The sequence below is a fragment of the Sylvia atricapilla genome, chromosome 11 (assembly GCF_009819655.1).
Source record: "Sylvia atricapilla isolate bSylAtr1 chromosome 11, bSylAtr1.pri, whole genome shotgun sequence".
Classification (NCBI taxonomy): domain Eukaryota; kingdom Metazoa; phylum Chordata; class Aves; order Passeriformes; family Sylviidae; genus Sylvia; species Sylvia atricapilla.
This window is the reverse complement of record NC_089150.1, coordinates 14,622,898-14,643,958: the sequence shown is the minus strand read 5'-3', so window position 1 is coordinate 14,643,958 and position 21,061 is coordinate 14,622,898. Positions and strand designations below refer to the sequence as shown.

Here is a 21,061-nt window from a genome sequence, read left to right as displayed (position 1 = left end):
CGTGCCGCTCCACCGCGGGCACCGACGCTCTGGAGACGGCGACGCGCCGCCGGGGCACGGCGCGAACGGAGGTCACGGCGATGGGAGCGCCGGGGTGGGACCGCAGCCCTTACCTGGGCCCGGCGGACTGTGCCGGGAGCTGGTGCCGGTGCCGGTGCCGCGGCTCTCTCGGAGCTGCGGCTGCCACCGCCTCCCGCCGCCGCCTCTGACACTCCGCCAGCCCCAGCAGAGCGGAGCCGCTCCGCCCCCCGCCCGGCCCGGCCCCGGCCCCCGCCCCGGTCTGGCCCCGGTCCGGCCCGGCCCGGTGAGCAGCGGAACCCCCGGGGCCGCCCCGACTGCCCTTAACTCGGTCCGGCATCGGCTGAGCCAGGCGGGGCACTGCCGGGTCTGGGGTAAAGCCGGGGGCAGATGGCCAGGTCCAGGCAGGACACGGGCAGGGAAGGCAGGAACGGGCAGGACATGGACAGAAAAGGTAGAACACAGGCAAGACACAGCCAGGTCCAGGCAAGGGCTGGCCAGATTGAGCCAGAGCACCGGCAAGATGCAAGCAGGACATGGCCAGAAAAGGCAGGACACATCCAGATCTAGGAAGAGCACAGGGAAGGCATGGCTAGGTGCAAGCAAGGAATGGTCAAATGAAGGCTGGGCAGAGGCAAGACAGAACCAGAGTAGACAGGACCTGCTTTGCACCCTGCAGACCTGGCAGGGCACAGCTCAGCACCTGTTCCCCGAGCCCCAGAGTCCCCAGCCCATTCCCAGCCCACTGAGAGGGGTCTCAGCCCCAGATCAAGATCCACAGCCAGAAACTGGTGTCCCAGGGTTTGTTCCCCCTTTCCTGGCCTGCCCCCCACCCCCCAGGTCCTTGGGAGTTCAGGCAGCCAGCATTACCCCACTGCCCACCTGCATTCCACGCAGCCCCAGCACTCCCCACGGCCCAAGCACCAAGCTGGGGAAGGCTTTGGACCATACAAAAATGGAGGCACCGGCAGGGCTGCGTTCCAGATCTCCACCAATTGCCCAAACTTCTTAGAGCCATTTGGCTGCCCAGGACCTTGCGGCATCCCTGCTCCATCACTCAGAGACAAGAATGGGACAGGAGATGACACAGGAGACAAGGGTGCTTCTGGGGCACTGCCCCGAGTAACCACCTCACCACCGTGTGACTCAGTTTCCTCCCGGCCAGCTGCTGCACTTGCAGGCTGCAGGTTAAGGGCACTGCAGTGATTCAGGCGCTCTCCGCTGGACTCCCTTCCCCCCGCAATCCTGGTTTGGGGAGGGATAACTCAGAATGCCCGTGGCAGGGTCCCTCCTGGAGTCCCACAGCAGCAGGACCCCGGACCCCACCAACCCTCTCCTCTCAAGAGTGTTGGCACAGACAGAGTGGGACAATGGGGAGAGGAGGTGCTTGGGCTGGGGGACCTCACCACTGCAGGCCGGGGTGGACAGAGCAGAGGAGGACAGGAGGTGTGTTGTGCCAAGGGATGCTGGCACTGGCATGGTCCTGCTTCCCCCCAGGAGATGGGTCCTGGCTGCAGCCTGACCCACACCTCGGCACTGGCTGCATTGTCCCGGCTGCAGCTCCAGGGCTGTTGATGGCAAAGCCCCCCTGGTGCCCAGCTTCAGTGGGGTTAGGGCACAAGCACCATTAGTATCCACTGCCTGGCTCCAACCCCCCGGGGAGCCTCAGCCAAGCATACATATTTCAGGGGGCTTGGCAGTTTTGTAATAACCAGCAACAAAGATAAACACCGGGAAGAGCAATATTTTTCCATGTGGGCTGGAGGAGTTTAATATTTTATCACTCAGAGCACAAAATATTTATGAACAATCTCATGTCAATCACTGGCTGAGGACTAATCATGACCTTTCCAAGCCAGAGAGGACACATTCCCACCATGGAGAGACAGTCAGGCCTCCTCTGTCCCTGGTACCCCCACCCCATGTGCCAACTTTGGGCTGCCAAGTTTGACCACCAGGAAACAATCCCCGGGCTGCTGGAGGCACCAAGGGCATTCAGCAGGTGCTCTGGCACCTGGCATTGCCCCATGGCACCATGGCCACGATGTCCAGGCTACTCCCATGTCCCAAGCTGAGAGAGAGGGAACTGGGATCAGCATAGCCAGCCTGCATTCCACAGCAGCAGGACAGACAGATGGGATAGTGATAGGAAGGCACAGTGCAGGCAGTCTGGTGTCCCCTGCCACAGGAGGGGCCCAGCAGCAGCTTTATACCTGGCTTTATAATAGTTTTACTCTCCACACGTTCCCAGGAGGAGTGGGGATGCCACCTCCCTCCAGCTTGGCCCAGCTCAGCATGGCAGCTGGGACCCTTCCTTCCCCACTTCCCCTGCAGCTTGCACAAGCTGGAGACAGACCCCGTGCCCTGCTGGGCTACCCAGGCAAGGAGAAAGCCTGAGCAGCAGGGATGCAGAGCCCCTGGGAGGCTCTTTGGCTCAGTGGAGGCCCTTGGGGGCAGCTCCCATCCGCAGCCCACTCGCCACCATGGGGGAGGATGTGCCATCGGCCAAAGGACAAGTCAGCAACGCGCCAGCCACCAGTGAGGAAAAGCATCCACTTTATTAACAGACCCCAAAGCGCCTGTGGCAGTGCCAAGAGGACCACGTTTACACAGGCTGTTTCCATTGCTCAGCAAGGGGAAGAGAAGAGAGGAACAAACCCAACTGACCCAACTCACGGCTCTTTGGTGCTAGAAAACATGGTGGTGCAGCAGAGAGAAGCTGTGGGTGAGAGGGGCACCAGCAGAGATGAGGGGGGACATCTCTGACACCCACCACCATCCCCCAGACACCTGCAAGGAATCTGCAATGTGCCTGGACACACACAAATGGCAAAAGCATTTCGCTGTCCCCCCAGCCTGCACCTAACCCTGCGCCACCAAGCACCACAGAAATCCCCCCCAGCACCCCCGAAAACGGTCAAACACCCTTTCTGCAAAGAGGGAGAGCAGGTCCGGGGGGAATCAGCGACCAAAATCTCTTGGCTGGAGAGGAAGGAGGTGGGAAAGGCAACTGGTTCCCAGTAACTCAGACCCCAGTGGGAGGTGAGGCAGTCAGGTCTCCTTTACTCCTCTCCTCTCTCGGCAGCGATGGGCTCCTTGGTCCACTTGTCTGTGACCTCCTGGTTGCCCGCGTAGGCACCCTCAGGCAGCAGGCCCGGGGCTCCCTCCCCGTCCCCGGCGACCTCTAGGTCCAGCTCCTCAAAGGAGGAGCCGCTGGCTCCCGACTCGCTGTAGCTGTGCTCACTGCGGTTGTCCGCCTCCTCCCGGCCACGGCTGGCCGGGAAGGGCAGCAGGATGGAGGTGGCCACCGAGGTGTCTCTGCTGTCAGTTGTGGCCTCCATGCTGATGGAGCTCGTCTCACTCATGGTGTCGACCCCTGGGATGGAGAGAGAAGGGGAAAGAGTGAACGCAGTGGGAAGGAGGCAATGGGGCGCCACAGCCTTTGAAGCCACCAGAAGCCTCTGAGATATCCAGCCAGTGGAGACCAGCCCCTACCTCTCTTGGCATCTCCTATGCCTTTGAGTGTGACCAGGACAAGAATGGACTGAGCTCAATCTGCTCCCTGAAATCAGGAACCCCCAAGTCAGCACAAACAACCACCAGCTACCAGCCATATCCTGACCTCCTGGCCACACCCTGGCCCCACAGCTGCTCCTCATGCACACACCAAGGACCTGCCAAGCCCTTCCTTAGGGAGAATGCATGCCTGTCTCTGGCATGGCACCAGGAATGAGACAAAGAGCAGGAAGGACACTGTGCTGTGAGGGTGATGTGGAGCTGCAGCATTGTTTAGAGCACCCAAGGGGATGATGGCACAAGTGCAAATCTCAGATGTTCTGCTGTCAGAAGCAGGTATGTATGTCCTGCCTCATGCCAGGGCATCCTGGTGCCTTCAGCAGCTGACAGTCTGCCCCTACTGCCTCCAGAGGATAGGGGGAGCCTTCTCAGCTCATTCCGTGCTTCAACACATGACTTGACTGCCAGCCACATCCCATCCCCTGACCAGGCCCCCAGGGGCTGCCCCTGCGTGCCCAGGTGGATCCCTTGGCCCACCTCCCACTCCCCAGATCCCTGCCTCATTAGCCTGATTAACAATACAATTAAGGAGTCAACAAGGAGAGGAAGGTGTCAGATTGAGACTCAGCAGCTAGGTGCTGTTGCCAGAGCAACCAGCCAGGAGACAAACCCCTCCTGTTAAACATTAATCATTGTTAATTATGACATCACAGATCCACGTGGTTAATTATGACATCACAGATCCACGTGGTTAATTGTGATTACATCAGCAAACACTGGGCAGGCTCTTCCACCATGGGCTCTCAGCTCCATCTCCTCCTTGTCTGTCTTGTATCAGTGAGAAGTGAATGCCAGGCCCTGGCATTTCCCAGCACCTCCATCCGTGCTGGACTGAAGGCCCCTGCTGAGGATCATGCCCCACCAAGAGAGAAACCAGGAGCAGCCTCATAAAGCAGCAACACTCGCGGGGGACTGAGGCTTGCCACCAACAGGACTGGAAGTGGCAAATGGGAGCCTCTCTGCAGTCATCACCATTCCAGGTGGGAGAGGAAAGCCCTCTTCTCCACATTGTCTCCTGCTGGTGCAGCTCCATCCTCAGCTGCTGGCGTGGGGCTGCCTTGGGCTTCCACAGGCCATTTCCAGCCTCCTACAGCTCCCGCAGCCAGGGTGCCCAAGGCTGGGCTACTTGCTGTCCTCCAGCTGCATGGCAGCCACTGGTCTCCTGAAGGACACTCACCAAGGAGGGAACTTTCCTTCCAAACATCCTTAAATCCTTTTTCTGTGCTGTTTTTCTTCCCGGCCTGGGCAGCTGCCAGCAGAACTGCTTGTAAATGGCAGTCCTCTGCCTCCTGAGCAGCATCATCCCACGGTCCTGCCGGCTGAGTGATGGCTGTTCCGAGAGGACCGAGCAGTGGTAGCAAGATGAGGGGTAGCCAGAGAAGATCCACAGACACAGTGCACCCACTGCTTCATCCCACCTGGATGGCATATTGGCCTCATCCTGGAAAGGAACCTGAGCCTCCACCCTCTAACCTTGGCAACTCTTTTGGCAGCTGGCACAAACCATCCCTCGGCCCCTCCCCAGGCAATGCCAGGTGACCCCTCCCACAGAAAGGAGGAAAGAACCACTGCCCACTAACACTGCCTTTGCTGCAGCATCAGGGAGCACCTCGACATGGAAACTACATTTACTCTAAGTTAAAAAGGATGTTCTGCACGCTGCAGCGAGGTGCTCGCTGAAGGGGACAGCAGCCGCTGAGTGGGCGGCAGAAAGGTGGGAGATGCTGTCCCACCTGACAGGACCTCGGCAGGGCAGTGGGTCAGCAGGGAGCCTCTGGGAAGATCAAGAGCTGCAGTGGATGAAGGGGAGTGTGCAGACCCTGAGCCTTGAAGATAAAATTAGGTCTTTAGTGGTTATCTTCTGAAAAGAAGAAATAATCTGATTTGGTCAAATTGGTGGCTTGAGTTAACATGGACAATGGCTCCATGACAGCTCATGTCATGTGTGGTCATCTTGCATCCCTCTAAGACCTGAGGGGACAGGCATGACACCAACCCCCCAAGCAGTGTCCTTCCTGCTCAGCACCTCTCTCTTGGCACCCCAGGGAACATTTTGGCTCAGAAGCTGACATGTGACCCCATGACATAAAGCAAAGAAGCTCCTGAGGAGAGGAGCAGCCGCTCAGGAAGAAAACGGTGATGAAGTTGACCTACACACTGCTCCAAGCCACCACCATGGGAAAGCACTGCTGTCCTCACTCTCATAGCCACCTTCCTCTCCCTCGCTCCAAGGGCGACAATAAATCGAGTCCTGTTTCCATTCAGCCAGGCACTTTGTCACTGCTCTGTCACTTCTGATCATGTTCCAGCAGCCTCAGCTGGTAAATTCGCCCATTTCAGCAGCCTCACTCTCCTCCACACAGGAAAAGGCTGGCTCTGGCATGGCCACTCAGCCTGGCCAGGATAAATGTCTAGGGTGGGCAGGGCAACAGACCTGCTGCTGCCTGGAACCGTGTGGGGTCAGCTCTGACAGGCGAATGTGGCAGGAACACCCAGCTGTCCTAACAGGGAGGCCAGGAAGGCAGTGCAAACAGCTGAGAGGGCAACCAAAGCCTTCTGGGAGGACAAGCAGGGATTCAGCCCTTGTATCACAAGCAGACTCCAGCAGCTGTTAGATCCACTTGTCCATCCTTTACCACACACCATGTTTGGTCCTCCCGTGAGCCACTGCCCATTCCTTGCATCCACCTTCCCAAGGCTTGTCCTTACAGCAGGAACCAGTCCAACACCGTGCTCCAGCATGGCTTTTCCCTCTGGCACACTGCGAGGTAGCAGCCAACCTGTTGAAACTCACCCTTGACCTTGCTTCCTCAAGGACAGCCATAGCCATCCCACTGCACTCTCACTCAGCAGGAACATGGAACCCAGGAGTTTTCATTTGGGAAACAGAGGAATAGCCGGGGGTGAATAGGATGTCAGGATAAGGTGTTGAAGAGTCCCCCAAAAGCCAGGGCCACCTAGGAAGAAGGGATATCAAGCAGCCAACTCCAAGAGACCAGCTAGGGATGGGTGCAATGGGAACCAATCACCAATCATGAGGCTTAGTGGCAGTTCAGTTCAGCTCTGTGCCATACCAGGTACTGGCATTCCCAAATCCAGAATGAGGGTAGGTTCTCCTCCTGCATCACTCCTGTGCCACACTGATGCCTGAGCAGTGCTCCACTCCTGGTGCTCCTGGGCCCCGTCCTTCCCCTCATTCCATCAAATATTCATCACCTCTAAATACAGTGTGCTGCCAGAGGGCACAGCTGATTGCTGAAGCTCACACACAGGCACCAGGAGAGGGGCTGGGGCCCGTCCCAGGGTGGAGAGGAAGGCAGGAACATCCATCTCTGAAGGATGGAAGCAAGCAGGGATGAGGCAGAACACACCAGGGAAGTTGCTGCTCTGTAGCACTGGAGCTCAGCGTGTGATGCCATCAGTCGTACCTGAATGCTGTGGGACAGATTCTGCTCCAGGAAAATGAGCTCCTGAGATTCTGGGCAGAGCCACATGCTCGCGAACCATCTGTGTCCATGCCAGCAAGGCCGTGTGGAGAGGCTGCTTTTGTTTGCTTTCACCTTCCATGCGCGGCTGCGGGGTCACACTGCAGAGCGCGCTGCTGGGATGGAGCCGGGAGTGAGGACCCGCTGAGCGCCGCGCTGATGCCGACGCCCCAGAAAACAATTAAGTACAAAACAACTAATCGTGATTGACACTGGCCCCCTGCAGACCCATCAGCCGCCTTCCTAAAATACGTCCTGTCTTTCCCACGACCCTGAAAATAGCGAAGAAGGGATGGAATTGCTGCAGAGGCAGCCACAGCCCCCGGCCCCTTCCTTGCGTGTCGAGGGTGTCCATCCTGAGCAGAGCTGCCAGGACCTGCTCTGTGCAGAGCAGCAGCAGAAAGCAGAGACCCCGGGCCGTGTCCCACAGCCATGTCCCACTGGCTTCGCTCACAGCAACAGGCACCCAGCACCTGACAGGGTGAGCTCAGGAGCAAGGACAGCACATGACAGCCTAAATGCTCCAAGGTCAGGAGGCTCAAGAAAACAAATACAAGCTTTTCTTAGACTTTCAAGTCGCCGGGTACTGTCTGGCACCAGCCGCAATGACAGGTGAGGAGAAATGGCAACACCTTCCACTTGCAACTTCTCAAGTCTTTAATTCAAAGAAAGCACAATCCAGCTGCTGGTGGGGAGTTTCACGAGCTGTGACCGACCAGTGGTGTGTTCACACAGAGTGTTACTCATCATAATGTCCACTCTGAAACTGCACTCTATGCTCTTATCTCAGTATTTTGGGAGGGGGAGAGAGGGGGCTTCTTCTGCTGCCACATCAGGACAGACAGCCCAAAACTTCTGTGCACAGAGCATCCTCAGCTGCCTTTGAGAGAGGAAATGGGGCTCAGCACCTCCCCAGTCTCCACTTATCCATTGAGGCAACTGGGTATCAAAGCTCTACACCTGGATTTGTGCATCTCAGGCACAGCCAGAGGAGCTGACAGCCACCAGCAGGGACCACCACCTGCCCCCACTGTCCCAAAAGCACTGTCTGACCCTCCAGCAGGGCAGGACCACTTGAAACATTCACTGAAAGCTGAGAAGGATCAAGAAATAACCCAAATACAAGCCACTTGGTTTAAGTGGAGATTATGCTGACATGCAGATGGGGACATTGCTGTGCCCACCCTCCAGCTGGCAAAGCAAAGCTTAAAAACTGTCACAGACATCCTGAGATCTGCTGGGTCATCAAGATCTCATGTCCATTATGCCTGTTGAAGAGGCTCTGACTAACGGGAACTTGCTTTAGAGGGACTGCCCAGAGAAAAAGGGTAAAAAGGATGGGAAAAGAGGTTTCTCTTTGTCCAACTCAGAGGTGGTTGCACAGATCCCAGCACATAAAAATCATCAGGAAGGAAGGGCCAGTCTCATTCATAAGGTGTAATCTTCATGGCACCACCAAAGCCCCCAGGCAGGAGCTGCACAAGCCACCCATAGGCTCGCCACATCCTCAGCCAGAGCAAGGATGTGACACCCCATCAGATGTGGTTCTGCCGTTGTGCCCAGCAGTGACAATCACAGTGCAACATCCAAACCCAACTCTTTAGTCTCGCAGGCAAGGCCAACCTCACAGTTACTATAATTTTAAGTTGGTTTTGTGCAGACTCAGCAGATGGCACTGTATCAGACTGCACTGACAAAAGCTCATCTATGTGCCTGGAAGGGGAGAGGTGGTGGAGGAGCTGGCCCAGAGCTGCTGCTGGGGACTTGGCCCAGAGTGAGAAAGCCCAATGTCATTTGCCTTCTAAAACTGGGAGGACTTTCTTCCAGCAGGGCAGGGGACTCCCCAACAGTGGGCATGCTGGCAGTGGCATTCCAGGGAAAGCACTGAGACAGCCAGGGCAGAGGGCAGTGGCTGCTCCGAGCACCCCTGGCTGTGCTGTGGGATCATGCACCCCCTGAGCATGGCAGAAGGGAGTGGGGTGCAGAAGGGAGAAGGGGTGCACACGACTATGAAGGCACCATCCTCAGGATGCTTTTGCTCTCACGGATCCTGCCACCCCTCTCCAAAACCAAGGGGTGACCATAGGAAGGTGTCAGAGCAAGTGGGCTTTGGGGCATCTCTGGCCAAACCAGGTTGGTGCCCCCAGCAGCCGCCCCAAAACAAGGCAGAGAGAAAGGAGAAGAGCCGAGTGAGCACCATGCAAACACAGGACCTGGAAGTGCTGGAAAACAGCCCCAATTAGACTCCTCGTTGCAGTGCTAAATGGACAGAGCTCCCAGAAAGCAATTCCCAGGCTTGCTTTTATGCGATTAAGAATTAAAACGACCCAAACCTGAAGATGCGTTAAAGCAAATGACCCAACTGCCCGGGAGGCCAGCACAGCCCTCATGGTTTTTTCATGCCCATTACACAAGCATGGGCAATCCGTGGGGCAGGGGAGGCGGTTGCCCCTGCCAGCAGCCGGCCTGGATGTGCTGTCCAGTGCCTGGGAATGCTTGGATAGCCAGCTCCTACATCTCACAGGCACGGGAGCATGTGGGCTGCTGAAGGCAACTAGCATTTTGGGTTACTATAGCACTGCTGTTCTGCGCCTACAGCCATTGTGATCCCTTCCTGTATGAATACATCCAGGCTCCAACAAATCCTGCTGAGCAGATGCTCTCAGGCAACTCCACCACCAGCTACAGCAACCTGGTATTTAAGCTCTTTGCAATCCCAATATGTAACAGATGAAGATGAGATCAAGGAAGATGTATATGACAAAGAGAAAAACAAGCCCAGCTGCAACTAAAAGCTGTGAGATCCAGCTCTGCACTGACAACAGTGGGTCAGTGGCTTAACCCAAAACTGCAAGAAAGGGTTCCTGAGTGCCCTCCAAGGCATGGCATGATATTTCAGGAGATGTCATCTCAGATCCTTGGGGATCAGCCCAGGGTGAGGGGAAGAGGTGTGCTGAGACTTGGTGGTTGGGTACCAGGTGGGCACAGGTCAGTCCCTCTCTTGCTCAGGCAGTAGGACTGGGGATACCAGGACCCCACCTCTGTGAGGGCTGATGCCGCTTGAAGATGGAACCTGTGCACAAGCCACAGATACCTGTGATGTCTGTCTGGGCATCCTCAGCCACAGCTGCAGCAGACCTGCTCTTCCTCTCCAGTTCTTTCATTTCAGGCACATAGAAGTCTCCTTGGCGGGCAAGGGGACACACAAAGTAGATGCGGTCCTGCTTGTAGATCTCGATCCGGGGGTGGGCACACAGCTTCCTCTCCTGGAAGACAAAAAGTAGCCATAGGCAGGGATGTGCCCTCAGTCCCTCATGCCCCCAGCAGCCCCCCACCAGACTGACCTGCCAGCCTGGCCAGGTCAGACTGGTCCTCTTTGCCCACAGGTACGGAGGCCTAGTGAGGAGCAGAGGGTGCCATCCCAAAACCACAGTGCTGCTTCACCAGCCCCATGCACCAGGGCAGCAGATTTGGCCCTGAAGGTAAGCAGTCAGCTGGGATCCAGGAGGAGATGCAGATGACCCCCAGCTCAGCCTTGGTTTTGATGTGCTTATTTTGGGCTGGAGCGAGGGGTTTTGGGGAGCCAGGCAGCTGCTTCACACAGACCTGCCAGATCTCCAGTTCCTCCCAGCAGCACAGCCCCACAAACAGCACAGCCCTATGAGCAGGCGTAGCACTTCTCTGCTAATTAATATAATCCAGAGCCATCCTTTCAGAATGGCAAGGGCAGGGGGAGTGGGAGATGGCATTTCAGACAAGGCCCTCTCCTTTTCCTCACCCCACCTCCCCCTGGCAGTGCTCGTCAAGACCGCAGGCCCCCAGCCTGTCAGGGACCCATGACAGGGGCACATCCCCCGGGCCACGCAGCCTGTGCTGAGCTGGGGCTGTGGGGACTCCTGGGGTGCCAAGGCCGGGCCGAGGAGCAGCTGGACCCCTCTTGCCACCCCCTCCTCACCCGCCCGCCCGCCAGCTGCTCGCTGGCAGAGGGGGCGGCTGATTACAAGCCGGGTGAGAAAGGAGAGTGTCTCTTCAGTGGGTTTTCTTTTTCTTTCTTTCCCCTTTTCAAATCACTGACAGCTTTTATTTAACCCTGCAACCACCTTGGTTATCATCCTCCTCCTCCTCCTCCTCCTCCCTGTCCCAGATATTCTCTTCCTCCCTCTTGCCCTGATTATCCTCTTCTTCTTCCCTGACCCAGTGATTTTCCTCCCTGCCTCAACTATTCTCCTCTGTCATGGCCTGTTGGTGTGGCTTGTTTGCACATCCTCCAGCAAGGTCCCCATCCCTCTGGGGCTCTCTGTAGCCAGAGCTGGCCCCACACCAAGAATGAGCTCTATGGACCCATAAAAGCCTGACTCCCTTCAGCCCTGAGGATGGACCAATGTGATTTAAGAATAATTTATTTCTCACACTAATGCTAGAACCAGGCAGGATCACAACAGACATGAGCCAACACTGACCCTCTCCCTGGTGCTGGCAGCTGGATCACCTGGAGAGCCACCTCCATGCTGCCAGGATGCTGCACAAGAAATACAGGCAGAAATCCCACATGAGCAGCTTTTGGGTCCATTTTCCTGGGAAAGCCTGCAGACTCTGGCAGTGCAGAGGCCCAGTTAACCCAGAAACACCACAGTGGCAGAAACATGACCCCAGCAGAAGCTTCACCTATCCCACCCTCAATTTCAGCATTCCCTCCTCCAGCCCAGGAGGAATCACATTTCCGATCCCAGTGCTGCAGGGACACACAGGGACGCAGGCTGGCTTCCAGGCGCTTGGAGTTTGGAGTTCCCACTCACGGGCAGGTGAAACACTGAGGCCTGCAGATCAAAATTGTATTAAATAAAAACAAGCTGGGTTGTTTTTAGCAGCAGAGCAGAGGCGGCTCATATCACTCCTGCTTTTTCAGCAACAACGCAGACAAGAGCCCTCCCCACCGCTCTGCCCCTTGCTCTCCCAACCACAAGCCCGTCCGCCAACCTCCAGCTCAGCTCGTTATTTTAGGTTACTGCAACACACACCAGAGACGGGTATCTCCAGGATTTGCAGGTTTTTTTGAATAAATCCAGCTGGTCCTCCACCACTTCATGCAGACAAAGACAACTCAAAGGATCTTAGAGCAAAGAGACCTTCATTAACTTCATGTGAGGTCTCCAACCAGTCTAAATCCTCAGGGCTCCAGTGTGGCCTTCAAGACATCCCAAACTGTCTTTCCACAGCCCTTCCTAAGGTTACAAAAGAGTGGATCTGGGGCATACCCTCTCCCTACAATCTACTCTAGGCTGCCACAACTTCTAGTTACACAGACATAGAAGTGGCACCCCCAAAATACAAACAACACCCCTTCTGCCCATACAAAATGTGGGAATCTTGGCTTTTTAAGGAATAAAAATGCACACCTGAATGAAGAGCAGGACTAGCTCTTGAGCCAAATGCTGCTTCACACTCAAGACTGTCCTATAAGAGAGACAAGGATGTTCCACTCTGCCAGAAGCAGCTCTGTGTCCCTGATGCCAGAAGAGCCCAGGTGTCCAGCAGCCAAAGCCCATGGCTGTGGACCAGGTTGGTGACATCATGCTGAAGTGGCTGAGCACTCACTGTCAATACCCATGCCTGCCTCATTATGGACAACACCTGATTTCTTCTCAATTGATCCAGGGTTTTTCCCAAAATGAAATGGAGGAAAACCACAGCCTGGGGGTGCTAATTTATGTCTGTACAAATTAAACTGGAGGCCAGACTAGTGAGCTGGCCTCTGCTTCTGTGCTTCTTCCCAGAGAAACCCAGCTTCTGGCAGGGCTGCTGCAGAGCTCAGCATTGGCAGGTGGGCTCAGGAGAGGACAATGTCCCCAAGAAAGAGCAGGGAGGTTGCAGCTGGGAATGTCCTGTCCAGCCTGGGACAAAGGGATGAGGCTGATTAGACTTGAGAAATGGGCAGAGGCAATGAGGTGAGGAGCCATGACAACGGAAATGGATAAAGGGATCATCTAAAGGGGGTGGGACATGAGCCTTGTGATCATACCAAAGGAGATTAGGAAGCAGGCAGAGGCCAGGCAAGAATAGTGCAGCAAAGTGCAAAAGAGGCTGGTGACACAGTGAGTTTGGGATTATTCCCGTGGAGAGGAATACAGCAATGAAAAGAAACAACCCAGAGAGACTGGAGAGCAGAGCCCAAAGGCAGAAGTGTGGGAAGAGAGCGAATAAGCAAAGGCTCAACAACATGGCAAAACAACAGAAAGACTCAACAGGCAGCACTGCACTGCCACTGAGTAGGGAGCCCCTGGCTGGGTGTGCCACCAAGCCAACAGATGGAGCAGCAAGGGGAACGTGGAGTTTGCAAGGTCAGCCCTCCAGTCAAATCCAATGCAGTCTCACACGGGTGGAGGAGCTCAGTGAGAGGTGAACAGTGGGACATTGTCAGTGTTAGGCTGCTGGCTGTGACAACAGGACCGGTAAGTGGGGCAGGGAAGGGGACTTGTCCCTTTGCAAGGTCATGCAGTGCCACCCCCGTCCTCAGCCTCTGCCAGGAGCTCTCCCTTCCTAGGGCCAGCAAAGACAGAGGTAGCAGTGCAGCGTTCAGGGCTGATTTCTATCCAGGACCCTCCTCTGGGCACTTGAAACAGGGGATTCATTGCACACAGTCCGTACAGCCCATCTACACACAAAAATGCATCCAGAGTCCATAAGTTCAGTTCTGACAGAACAGCAGCTCCAACACACTCCTGCCACGTCAGACCCACTGCTTCCCACAAAGCCAACTCCTTCTCAGCCCATCTGAGGAACGTGGTGGGGTGCCTTCTCACCACCTTCTCTGGAGCAAGGTGTTACGTAAGGGAAGACTCTTGCACTCCTCTTTTCCAGATGGAACAGCACCTTGCCCAGTCTTTAACCTCGGGTTCCATATCACCTACCTCCACATACTGACTAGGATTTTCTCCAGGTCACTCTCATCCTGCTAGGAGTGGAGCATCCCCTAGCCTCATCCATCAGAAAGGACAACAGGATTATGCAATGACCAGCATTTTGGGAGACCTTCCCCAGCAGCAGGAAGTGCCAGCTATTTGTCAGCACAAATCTTCCTCCCCCTACTTGTCCATAAGGTCACAATGTCTGCCCATGATATGGCTTGGGCACATCCTCCCAGGAGGAAGATGCCCCCACTTTCCTGGCTGAGTACAAGAGTAGTCCCAGGGCAACAAAGGACATGACAAGGTGTCCAAGACATGACCTGCAGTCATTAAAATCCCAGTGGAATTGTGCAAAGGTGGAAGGAGGTGGCAGGGTGCTCGTGTCACACCATGGCTCTCAGCACCTGCTGAGAAGCAGAAGATGAGCTGGGGCACTGCAGGGACTTTGTCACTCTGTCAGGTTCATCTGCTCAGGAATTCAAATGTCACCAACTGGATCTGCTTCATCTCCCACTGCTGCAAGAATTCATCTTGTTAGGAGACCACAAACGAGCCTTGTGGATGCTCTCTGGATCCTCACCATGCACAGGCATGCTGGCTATCAGGCTCCAGCTGCATCCAGAACACTTCTAGTGTTTCCAGGGAGGCTGCTGTCCTCATCCCACTTCACCCCACAAGCTCCCTGTCACCCTCGACTCCTTATTGTGACCTCCTGGAATGGCTTACAAGGTGATAGTTAAGTCACACCAGCCCACTGAGTCCCTATTTCAGGACTGATGCTGCAGGAGCAGTTGTGGAGAGGTTTTTCATGCCACCACCAAGCTTCCTGCTGGAGCAGAGCTGGAGGTTGAGCTGCTCATGCTGCCCAGCAGCTCCTGGCTCCACTGCAGAGATATCCACTTCATGCTCCAGCCTCCTGTGTGCCATATGAACACAGCCATTGCTTGTGCCTGTCACCCATCCCTGCCAGAGCACCTTCTGCCTGCAACACGTGAAAAATGCACCTGTTAAACCCCAGCCAGGACTGGAAACACCATGGCGAACAAGCAACTGGTCACTCAGCAGATGCAAACCCTCTTCTCCCTTAGGGGAGCCAGGCAGCCCTGAGTGGCCCTCCTGGTCACCAGCCAGGGATGAACCCTCCAGGGATCTGCCACTGGGCACCGCTGAAAAGCTGGGACAAACTGGAGCCAGCTCAGGGCCTTTTGCAAAGCCAACAGTGCAGGGTCCAGCCTAAGGATCGACTGCTCTCTGCACAGTGCCAGTCAAGAGAACAACTGCCCAGACGAGCCAATGGACATGTGGCCCAAGTCTGGCCAGGAGGGCCCAGACTCAAGGAGAAGGTGTGGGTTGTTAACAGGGATTGTCTCAACATCAGTTTGGCACAGTGTGCCTGGAACTGCTGCTCACCCTTGCCCTTATTGTGACAGGATAAGATGTGCTGCTGCCAATGCAGGGAAGCAGAAGGGCACATGGAGCTGGTTCCATCCACATCCTGCTGTGACACTGGAGCAACACCAGCCACATGAGGAGGTTTTCCATAGCTGACGTCAGTCCCATTTATTATGTTGCCACACCTGAAGAAGGAATAGATGGAGGATGCAAACACACAGGGGGCTTGTGACCATCGTTGGGGATTGTTGCCTGCTGGGGGGGCTCGCCAGCATCCCCCTAGCCAGCCAGGGCACCACCACAGCCTCACTGCCATGGGCCCCCCTTGCCTCTTCTGCTGCCACTGGGGCTGTTCTGGGTAGTGCCAGCAAGTCAGCTGGCACCTGGGAGAGCGTGGGAAGACCCCCAGGTGACCCAGCAACCCAGTCCTCATATGCCAGCAACTCCTGCCTGCCCAGACAACACAGCTCCCTCACACCTTCCTTCCAGCTGGAGGCATCCATTCTCTCCATCTCTCAGTGATGGGGTCAGATGCTTCAGTCCCAGGGATTTTAGAGGAACAACAAAACTGTGTGGAGCTGAACAACCCTAAATCAGTTGCTAAAATTAAAAGCTGAAACTGAGCCACCAGCTAGAACTGGGGGGAGTGTGCTGTGTGCCACATCCTCCTCGCTTCCTCACACACTCCATGCTCGGTGTGTCATCCCTGCTTATCTTAGAACACGGGTGCTAGGTAGTCCTGAGAGGCTTTGCAATTCATTTGCACAGCACCCAGAGCCCTCTGGCATTCTCCCAGTTTAGGCAGGAGACAGACTCCTTGCTGGGCCATCCCTCTGTCCCAGGCCCAGACTGGGAATGTCTCTCTTTCCATTCCTCTTTGCTCAGACAGCAGCTTGAGGTTAGACGCTGCTTTAAGTCACCCACTTGAGCTGATGAAAGCAAAAAAATAGAGGCACCCCTTCCTCCTGGGGCCAAGTGTCTGCTATGCTGCACTACAAGTGGCGTGGACAGCAGCCTGAAGGGGATGTTCCCCCTCAGGTCTGCTCTTGTAAGACCCCACCTGGAATATTTCCTCCAGCTCTGGGGTCCCCAGTGTGAGACAGTCACAGACATGCCAGGGCAGGTCAAGAGAAGGCCACAGAAACAATCCAAGGGCTAGAACAACTCTGCTATGGAGTTACAGTTGTTTAGCCTGGAGAGGAGAAGCTTTTGAGGAGCTCCAAAGTGTGCTTGTAAGAGATTTTTCACCAGGGCCTGTGGTGACATGGCAAGGGGCAGTGGCTTTAAAGCAAAAGCTAGCAGGTTAGACCAGACATAAAATGCCTTGTGCTGAAGGTTGTTAGGCACTGGAACAGGCTGCCCTAAGAAGCTGTGGATGTCCTATCCCTGGATATAGCCAGGTGTTCAAGGCCAGGCTGGATGGGGCTTTAAGCAACCTGCTCTACTGAAAGATGTCCCTGCCCACAGCAGGGGGGCTGGACTGGATGACCTTTAAATGTCCCTTCCAAACCTAACCCTGATTCTGGTCCTCTCTGCTGAGCCACACCTAACAATGGGAGACAAGGATGAAGCCTGGGTGCCCAGGGCTGTCCAATGAGGGGCACAAGTCAGCCAGAGGCTGGGGAAGAGCCATCAGCCCGAGACAGCTGGGCAGAAGGGAAGACAAACTGCTGGAGGGAGAGGCATGCAGACATGCTTTACACCAGCAATACCTCAGGCATCAAGGAAACCCCAACATCTCAGCTTGCAGCTCCAGCAGTGTGCACATGGAATCGGGCAGGGCTTGCCTCCCAGGGCGACAGCACCCGGAGCCAGCTCCAGCACACAGCACAACTGCCAGCACCAGGCTGCCAAGGGCTGGGGAACAGCTGCTGCTTCCCAGCCTGGAGAAACTCACATTTCAGAGGTGGTGAGACTGCTCCCGTGCACGTGCACTTTACTTTCGAATCCTCTGGGCTGTGAGGTGTTTCAGAAACAGAAGGTGATATTATTGCAATCAATAAAAGGCCGCTTCCATCAGCCAGCAGGAAAAACGAGCAGCACCACCAGCACTACGGCAGTGGAAAACAAAGTCTCCCAAAGGATAACAAATCCTCCAGGTAGCAGAATACAGAGCCTGGTAGTTAGCACCTCCCACACCACCAGCATCCTTGCCTGCCCTCAGCACACTTCCCCCTTCCCACAGCAGGCCTGTCCTGCCCGCAACCAGGACACACCACCCTCCTGACGTGGCAGTGCCATGGCTCTAGGACAGCCAGCAGAAAACCAGACCCCGAGATCCTCTCTGCAGCAGTGAGAGGGAGTGGGAGTGTGTTTGGACCATGGGGGCCGTGAAACACCGGGTTTGATAGCTTGGGAGAGTTTTTCATTTTCACCTCAGTGAAGGCAGCCCGCCATGCAATTTACACCTTGCCTGCCCACGCTTCCCTGGGCCAAACCACCCAGCTGCTCCCATGGCTCCTCCAGGGTGGGAGCTGCAGAGTGGCAGCTGCCAGGCACAGACAAATTGAGAGGTAAAGGAATGAGATCGGGGGATTTGGTGGGTTCAGGAGATCCCAGTGCTCTGAGAGGGCTGGCAGGGACCAGGCACAGGCTCCCAGGTCATGGCTGGCAGCTGTTGTCAGAGTCATGACCACTTTTCTCCTCCCTGGGATGGAGATTCCATCCTCTTCTCCAGCAGAAAGGAAATAAGCTCCAGCCCTGCCTCGCTAGAGGCCCTGACACTCTGGCCCTTTTCCTCTTCCAGCACCCACTTGAGCTGCAAGAGAAATCTTGCAGCACACAAAAGAGCATCCATCATCTTCAGAGATGAGCTAGGTAGCAAATCCCAGCAGGATAAAACCTCTCAAAAAGTTACCACGGGCAGTCAGAGCCCCAAGCGTGGGGGTAGGACAAGCTTTGGACAAAACTGCCAGTCCAGACAGTTCAGGTACATTAGTCAGAGTGCTTCCAGGGATGTATTGTACTGCCCCCAACTACAGGAATGTCACCTGCAGAATAAAGAGCAGATGGTGCAAACAAACGCAATTCATGGGGTTTGGGTCCCCCCGGTGTTGTGGTTATTTGGTAGTAATTAGTCCTGGGGCAAAGAGTTGCAGAAGTAAAGGAAACTTTTGTATTAAAAAAGATTAATTTTCCTAAAGGCTCAGTGCTTTCCACTTTCCCAAGTTCTGCCTTGCTCCTGTACTCACTATGGATAAAATACCAGCTGGGGAGATGGTACTCACCAGCTTCCCAGAGCTCCATATTATTTTCTCACACTCTTCCTCCTACCCGACCCCACCACACCCCATTTTCTTCTCCTTCCCCATCACAGCCACACACGAACTCTCTGAAGGGGACTTTGCCTTTAACCATGCTGAAAGCTCAAACACTGGATTTTCATCATAAGACAAGGAATCTGTGTAAATCCACATAATCTCTCCTCTCCTGAGGAACCAGTACTGGGCTCCTGTCCCATCACTAAGGGAGCACAGAGGTCAACAGCTGCACACAAAAGGAGGCAGACAAGACTATGGGAGAGGAGGACCACAGATGGAGAGGGCTGCCTCTGCTTGAGAGAGCAGATCTCCAGGGACCAACACACTCCCTTCAGCCATCACAGGATGCTTCTTCAGCATTAATCACAATGCTGAAGGGGTTGATACAATGATCTCTGCCATCACGGATGACTGGAGCAATGCTAAATCGCTTTGCCTGCTCTGTTGCCTTGGCAAGGCTGCCAGGAGCAGCAGCTGTGGCAATTTCTCTGTCTCTTGTCAAGGCAGGGCCTTTCAGGAAAGAGATCATCATCCAAGATCATCTCCTGTTGTTCTGCCTCAGTCAGGCAGCCCACTGCACTGCAGCATCCCACCCTGCATGGGACATCAGGAAAAAGGAGCCTCTTTGAAACTTGTCTTTGCCATGTTGCTCACAGGGAGAGTAAGTCCTAACCTAGACTGACCTACTCTGCCCTGCCATGAGACTCTTGTGGTGACAGATCTTCTTCCATGGATAACCTGGAGAGCTCCTCATCCAGGTGGACATTCCCAACTAGCCTTGATGGCTTTCTCTCCTAGGCCACCATTCACTTGAGTACTGGCCCTTCTGCAACAAGAATGTCCCGATGAGCTGGAGGCTTTTGGTTTGCAGCCTTCTCACACATGTCCTCACCCACAATGAATCCTGTCATGAAATCCTCTTGCAGCAAAGCCAAGCAACAGAAATGGAGCAGGAGCAGCAGTGCCTGGTGCCCACAGCACACAGGCGTTCTCAGTCTCTGAGATGAGATCTGAGCTGTCCCTTCCAAATCTCAACCTTTTCTTCTTGCTCTTTGGATTGCAGGCCTCTCTACTTTTTCTTCCAGAGCCTGTCAATCACCAGGACAAACTCATGTGTCACATCAGTGGCCCCAGGAAGAAAATGGAGGAGTGGAATAAATACCCTCTCTGTCCCTTCCTACCTCCTTGAACAACCTTGTCTTTCTGCAACGCCCCCAGTTCCCAGGCTTCATGGAATATATTTCACGATGAGCTAAGCTCAGCCTCACACCATCCCTTCACAGCTGAGAAAGCCAAAAAGGGAAGCTGAAGAACTTAACCTCACTGAACCTGCACAGATAAAGTCACCAGCAGCCCAGGGCAAAGCCACGATGCAACTGCCTGATTCCTGAACAAAACAGTTCTCCCTCCCCACCCACAGGGACTTACTGTCAGGCTTATTGGCCTCATTCGGAAGGCAAGGAAGATCCAGAGGAAGAGATCAAGTGGGTTTCAGCCTGGTTTGCTGAGGAGGAATAGGCAAGCTGATCACGACAACCATAAGCATATCTCAAGTACAACACGTTGGTAAGACTGATGTCAAAAAGCAATTTTCCAGGACAGGAGGATCTTCAAAGCTATTAGCTAAGTGCAGCCAACAGTGGAGAAAGACTGTTTGAGCTCCCACTCAGGGAAACCCTGCATTCACAGGCTTGACTTGGGTGACAGGGATCCCAAGGCTCTCTGTAGGGCAAACACCCATGGGCCACTGGTCACCTTTAATTCACTGCTCCTCCTGCTTCTCCTTCCCTTGCCCAAGGCACAGATATATCCATGTTTTAAAAGCAAGCCAGGGCCTGGGACAAGTTCCTTCCAGAATGTTTATAAATGAACAAGAGGCATTTCCCCACAGGCTTCCAGCAAAGCCACCTTCAAACCTCCACATCCAAAAGTTTGAACCCCTTTTTCTCAAAAACTTGGCAAAGAGATAGCGGCTCTGTCAGGCTCCTGCGTGATGACAATTTCCCGCGGTGAGCTCAGCTAATGAAGCCCCCAGAGCCCGCTGCAGCTGCCGGCGGGAAGGACTAGCCCGAGGAGATCCCTGCGCACGGCACAGCGCTGGCGGGCACGGAGCGAACAGCACCGCCGGGCAGGAGCCGGCAACACAGGCCAGGCGGGCAGGGGGTAAGGGAGGAGAACCACCGGCACCGGGAGATTCATCAGGGACGGCTCCAGGTGTCCTGGAGCCTGGACGCGTCATTTCAGCGGCCACATGTGCTGGCCGCCTTCTCCATCGGCCCCGCTGAGAGCGGGCACGGCAAAGAGAGGCGACGCTGCCTTTCCTCTGCAGCTCTCACCTCCTCCTCCTCCTCTCCTGCCCACCAGGGACCCGGCTCAGGTCCCGGGGGGCTCATTACCTTGGTCTGAAGAGCAGAGCACCCGCTGA

General features: G+C 55.2%; 2 protein-coding genes across 3 annotated transcripts in view; both read right to left on the bottom strand.

The window, feature by feature from the left end:
- The window catches only part of LOC136366000 (2'-5'-oligoadenylate synthase 1-like), a 239,022-nt gene that overhangs the window by 32,053 nt on the left and 185,908 nt on the right, over positions 1 to 21,061 (bottom strand). The gene's annotated exons all lie outside the window — the stretch shown is intronic.
- TEX264 (testis expressed 264, ER-phagy receptor) overlaps positions 2,558 to 21,061 on the bottom strand; it is a 39,204-nt gene continuing 20,700 nt past the window's right edge. For both annotated transcript variants that reach the window (XM_066326758.1, XM_066326759.1), the window contains exons 5-6: positions 10,174 to 10,345; positions 2,558 to 3,394 (exon numbers count right to left, since the gene is read on the bottom strand). In XM_066326758.1, the coding sequence (XP_066182855.1) occupies positions 3,081 to 3,394; positions 10,174 to 10,345 (486 nt within the window). In that variant the 3' untranslated portion in view covers positions 2,558 to 3,080. The remainder of the gene's footprint in view (positions 3,395 to 10,173; positions 10,346 to 21,061) is intronic.